A 5,903-nucleotide genomic window follows, 5' to 3' on the forward strand; every position below is an offset into this window, starting at 1 on the left:
CTCCCAGGGCCCGGCCCGCCCGGCGCCCGCGCTCTCCCGCCGGCGATGGCCCTGCTCCGGTACTTCTTATTCCTCTACGGCCTGAAGCAGGCGCTGGGCAGCTACCCGATCTGGTGGTAAGTGAGCTTTCCACGCGTTCGCCGCGGCCTCTATGTGCCCCCAGCCGCTGTCCCCTCGGACAGGGCCCAAGGTGGCCCGGAGCCCGCGCCCTGTCCCTTCGACTCAGCGGGTGGCAGGCGGATTGTTTCCCTTAGTGGCCACTATCGACCTGTTCGAGCAGGGACTGGGATTCTGGTGGCGGAGCTTCCGGGGACATTGATCCCCGGGCTCAAAAGGACCCTGGTGCCGGACAAGCAGTGGGCTGGGGAGAGGTAGGAAGAGGGTCCGTACAGATGGCACGAACGTCAAGGCAGCCTGAGTCCAAGAGAAGCCGGGAGGGCGAGCTGGGAGAGGGAGATTCGCCAGACTTCCCTTAAGGACCGTGTCTTTTACACACACACACACACACACACACACAGACAATATGAAGACATACATAGCAAGAAGGTGACCATTTACCAAAAACCAAATTCACTGACAACTTGATCATAGACTTAAGCCTCTAGAACTGTGAAGAAATAAATATCTGCCCTTTACACCACCCGATCTGTGGTAGTTTGTTATGGCAAGTCGGTGAGACAAGACCGAACAGCTCGGGGCAGCGCAGTTACGTAAAGACAGCGGGGACCGGCCGGGAGCGGCAGGCGCACTGGGACCAGTGCCCGGCCCTCCGCGCCTCCTGCCGCTGTCCCCGCAACGATGTCCCGAGGGTCCCTCTCTGCGAGCCCTCTGCCTGGACCTCTATGGCAAGGAGGGTATAGAGGGAGTGAGGATTCCTGAGTGAAGGGCCTCACAACCCACCTGTGAGAGGGCTGGGGCGCTCTGTCCTCGCCCCAGACAAGGCACATTCCGGTGAGACCGTCCTAAACCTGGTGATGGAAGCGCAGACAAACCTAGGGAAGGGTCCCGAGAGCCTACTGCACAAATGAGGGAAAGGGGTCAGGGTTACTCTCCCTTGGGGTATTAGGCAGAGTCCCCACAGGCCAAGGTCACCCCAGCCCCGCTGGGGGGAAAGCGGGTGCCGGGGGGCCGGGGCGCGCTGCTGGAGGAGACCCAGAGCTGGAGAGGAGCCTCCCCACACACTTGCGCGCGCGCGCACACACACTCTCAGGAATCCTCTCCGACGGCTTGCCTGGAATTATAATAATTACGCCAAGGGGAAGGGGGAGACCCAGCGAGCCGAAGTACATCTAATCCGATAATAATTTTTCTCTTAGAGATGGTTCAGGAGCTGGGGCGCCCGGGGTGGGGACGCGGGTCCAGGCGCAGCCCGGAGGGGCGGGGCGCGAGAGCGGCCCGGGCGAGTCCGGGAGCCTGGGAGAGGTGGCGGGGCGGCCGGGACGCGCGCTTCGGGGATCCCTGCGCTCCTCGCACCCGCGCGGCACCTGCAACCCGGGTCGCCCTCCGACCATGGGCTGCGGCGGGCATGCCTCGGATGTGGGACACTAACGACCTCCTCAGCGACCGCGGGAGGAGCCGGGAGCGCGTCCAGAGGGCCCCGCGGCCACCAGCTCCTAGGCAGGCTTCTAATTAGAACTGCCGCCTCATTCCAGCGCGCAGAAGGAAGCACCTTTGCCCCCGTGCTCCTCCCATAAAGAAGGGCCCTGCACCAGCTTCGTGGCTATCCCACTCAGTGAGGTCTTTGTCCTGCTCGCCCTGAGGGTCTCTGTCCTTGCCCCCCTCCCCCACAACACACATGTGCCATTCTTTTCACTTGAGCCATATGCGTTTGGTCCAAACGGATCTGACCCCGCCTTCTCCAGGTGAGCCTGAGGAGTCCTTCCCCACAAGGACCCCTCAGGACCAACCCAAGTAGGATCTAGGGCAGCCCCAGCCCCAGAGGGTAGGGGTGCCATGAGACCTCACTTCGCTTATACACTCAGTTAGTGTCCCTTTCCTGAGAAGAAGCATGTCTGGTGGATACAACCTCAGGGCTCCTTTGGGACTGATTCTTCCTCCTGTCTCCTCTTTGTCCCAGGCTGGCTAGACACGGGAGGGATGCTGTCTCCCCACAGAGCACCCAGGCAGAACAGAGAGGAGGGCTCAGGGAAAAAAAGAGCAAGTTTAATAGCAGGGGAGGCCTCTGTCTTCGTGCTTCACCTGGCAGAGCTCCCACAGCTAGCTCCTCCCTTCACCTGCACCCCCCCCACCTTCTCTTTATAACTTCTCACCTTCATGCTCAGCCTCCCTAATTGGCTGTTTTGTTTCACCCTCCCTTTCCAAAAGGAAGCTGCTGCCCCATCCCTTCTCCTCCTCCCACCCCAGCACCTCACATATGAAAGTGAAAGTGACTGAGGACTTCCTCACCTGAGAAACAGCCAGGAAACAGCCCAAATCGGGAGTAATTAGGCCTTTGAAGTTAGTGTGGCTCTTGGTGGGAGAGGAGGAGTTGGTCCTGCTTGCAGGGCCCTGTGGGAATCTGAAGGGCCTCCAGCTCCTACGGACCATCTCAGAGTGTTTTTCACCCATGATGGTGATGCCCGAGGTCCACAGGCAGAGCCGGTCCTAAGACCAGAATGTTGAGAGTTGCCGAGACCTCCAGGAGCATAGGTTCCTTGTGTGACAAGAAGGTGGAGACCCAGAGAAGAGAAAGGGCCTGGGCACCTGACCCCCATGGCCTGTACTCCCCTCCACTTCTCACCAGGCTGCATTCCTGTGGAACCAGAGTTAGTGGAGTGCCTTGCTAACAGGGGACGGGCATCAGAGCTGCTAACAGGGGACGGGACACAGACTCCTGCAGAGCAGCCCCTGGTGGACATGTGCTTTCCACATCTTCCTCCAACTGATGGTGTCTTATACCCCACTCCTGTGGCCACCTCCTGCCTCCATCCTTCATCCTCACTACCCAGAGTTACTGCCCCACATTTACCCACACAGGGAGCCTGGCCCCTTTTTCTCTGTCGGGACCTCCTTTCAGCTGCCTGGCCCCTCACCAGTCCCTGCTAGACCACAGGTTCTCTAGCAGAGAGGCTGTGCCCTGGGGCAGATGTCGTCCCAGCTGAGTCTAGCCTTCTCCCTCCCCTGGGCCAGCTCAGTGGCTTTGGATGTGCTCACTGCCTCTCCATCCTTTCAGCCTCCTTACCCTGCTCCCCAGATCTTGGCCCACACACTCCTGGCCATGCAGGCACCAGCTAAGAGCATGTGTCCAGGTCTCCCACCCCTTCTGACCCCTAAGGTATGCTATCATCTGCCCCCAACTCCCAGAGCCTCCTCTGTGATGGCCCTCCTGCACACCGGCCACACAAGCTCCTCGCACACAGGGTCTTCTCAGTCCAGGGGTGGGATGCAGACCTCTTCACTGAGCTCCAGTGTTTGTGGGAGTAAACGTGCGTGTTGAGTTCAGGGGCAGGTGAAGGAGAGTTCAGAAGCCACTGCCTGGGGACCCACAGCCTCTAAGTCTGCGAAAGGAGGAGGGGGAGGGCTGAGCAAGGCTCTGAGACTTCTCAGACAGCTAGGACCCAGTGGGTAGGACTCCCCAGCTACCCTGCCTCTGTGAGTTTCACCCCCGCGCTCTGCTCCCACCTCTCTCCAAGCCTTCCTTCTCCCTCTACCCTTTGTCTCTGTCTGTCTCTGTCTCTTGATCTCTCTGCTGCCCTGAGCCTGGTGATGGCAGAAGCTAGCATATCTCTGTCGCTGTCTCTCCATCTCTCTCTGTCTGTTTCTGTCTATCTCTTTCTCTCTCTGTCTCTGTCCCTCTGTCTGTTTCTCTCTGCACCCCTGAGGCTGGTGATGGTGGTAGCTGGCCTATAAAATTACTAGAGAAATCCAAACACCAGCTGACCCCCCACACCAGTGTTGTAGGATCTCAGAGTATTAGGACCAGCATTCCCCCACAGAACCACCAACAGACATTCTTTAACCGAAGGGCAGTGTCAGAAACAGCCACAGGTAAAATCTTTATGGTGAGAACACTGGTTTCATTCAGCCACCAAGTCATATATCCCTCATCTTGACCCCTTGCAAGCCTACCTTGGCACACTCGTCCTCACATCTGACTGTGACCCCTAAGCACTCAGGCATCTGACTGGGGCCTGGTGCAGCAGCCTTTCCCAGGCCAGCTGTCCTCCATTTCCCTGAGCTTGTTATCTATTTTTATAAAGTGATTTTCTGTTTTATTTGCATAAACCTGCTAAAATCTTTGTGACAGGGGGAACAGGATGGGTACATACAGGAGGAGGGGCAGTCTCAGAGAGGCTGTAAATCAGATTATCCACAGAGGGTCCCCTATGCAAGTCTACAGCCTGCAGGACAGGAAGTGCCTGGTCCCTGAGGGGCCCCGCTGGCATCCTGCAGGTGTAGCCCTGGACAGGAAAGCAGGACTGGGATGTGCCACCTGTCTATGCAAGTATTGGTTACACGTAGAGTGTGGTCCGCAGGAGAGAGACCATCCACAGTTGTCCATAAAGAAATAAGAACAAAATTTTAAAATACGTATGTGGTGCATCTTGGGAGTGTTGGCACTGAAGTATTTTATAATGGATTGAAAGTTAAAAAAAAAAATCTCAAAGTGCAAGTTGTCCTCTAGCAAGTTTGAGAAGCATCTACCTCTGCCTTGAGCCCAAACTCGCCGCAGCAGGCAGCCCTGTGGTCCGCTACCCCTTCGCTTTGCTGCCCAGCACTGCACTTGGATTTTTGAACCAAATGCGAAGCCTTATATTTGCCCCTTTTAAATGTGGCTGGAGGACTGAGAAGTGTCCGGAGCTCCCAGGTCTGTGCGGGGTCTGAGAGGCGGAATCAGAGGCTGCAGGAGGCCAGCAGGTGGATTTTGGCTCAGGGTTGAGAAAGGCTTTCTGGGTCTGAGAGGAATGCTGGCATTTGGGAGGTGGAGGTGCCACTCTGGAGGCCTAAGAAAGGGCAGCTTTCTTTGGTGGGGGCCTGTGGACCCCCCAGCAGTCACCTCCACAGGTGATCATCCTTCTGGTAATTCCCTTAAACTCCACCAGACACAGTCACTGGTTCAGGTGTGTTTGTTCAATCAGTGGTGTCAGGCATGCACTACACTGGGCAGGCCTTGCAGGGAAACCCTGGCGTAGCTGCACCTGGTGCACCCAAGCTAGGCTGGATGCAGGTCATGGGGAACAAGACCGGGCTGCCTGCTCCCAGTTCGACCTGTCCCTCTCTTCGTAGAATTGTCACAGGACTATCCCTACATCACCAGCTGTGAAATCCCATGAGGGGATCCATTCTTCCTCCCTTCTTGGCCCCTTCACCCCCTGAGGCTGCTGGTAAGATTTTTGTTGAATGAACAAATGAATGAACAAACGAATAAACTAATAGAATCTTTTCTATAAAAAACAGAAGGCAAATGAGGTGGCCTGAGCAGAGGGACATGAAGACACACCTGAATATTTTCACAGCCTCCTCGCTGAGTTCCTGGCTCTGGGGCTGGGTGCCCATAATGCACCGGGCAGCGCTGCCTCAGTGTCCCTCCAGGCCTCCCAGGTGACACCCTGGAGTGTTTCACGCTTTGGCGCTTCTACATTCCTTCCCCTATGAAACGTGCTACTGCCGCCCAGGGAAGCGGGCAAATGCTTGGCCGCGGGCACAGGAGCCTCTGCCCGCCTGCTGGGACTTGCTCAAAGTATGTGTCAGTAATCTCTGTTGGCCCAGTGGGGCGGGGGTGCTGGGAGGGCTGCAGGCAGGGCCATGTGGCTGGGCAGGGAAGGGTGGGTCCTAGGACCCCTCCCACTGGCCCTCCCCATGTAGAAGGTGCTTTGGCTCCTAGGGAGGGGTCCTCCAGGAAAGAGAGCGAGAGAGAGCAAAAGAAGGAGAACAAGAAGGGAGAGAGAGAGGGAGAGAGGGAA

At 57.3% G+C, this 5,903-nt stretch overlaps 1 protein-coding gene across 1 annotated transcript in view; it reads left to right on the plus strand.

Moving 5' to 3' along the window:
* The first annotated feature begins 6 nt into the window (after positions 1 to 6).
* WNT3A (Wnt family member 3A) overlaps positions 7 to 5,903 on the plus strand; it is a 37,549-nt gene continuing 31,652 nt past the window's right edge. The window contains exon 1 of the mRNA XM_006923264.1: positions 7 to 116. Within this exon, the coding sequence (XP_006923326.1) occupies positions 46 to 116 (71 nt within the window). The 5' untranslated portion in view covers positions 7 to 45. The remainder of the gene's footprint in view (positions 117 to 5,903) is intronic.

Source organism: Pteropus alecto, unplaced genomic scaffold, assembly GCF_000325575.1.
Source record: "Pteropus alecto unplaced genomic scaffold, ASM32557v1 scaffold78, whole genome shotgun sequence".
NCBI lineage: Eukaryota > Metazoa > Chordata > Mammalia > Chiroptera > Pteropodidae > Pteropus > Pteropus alecto.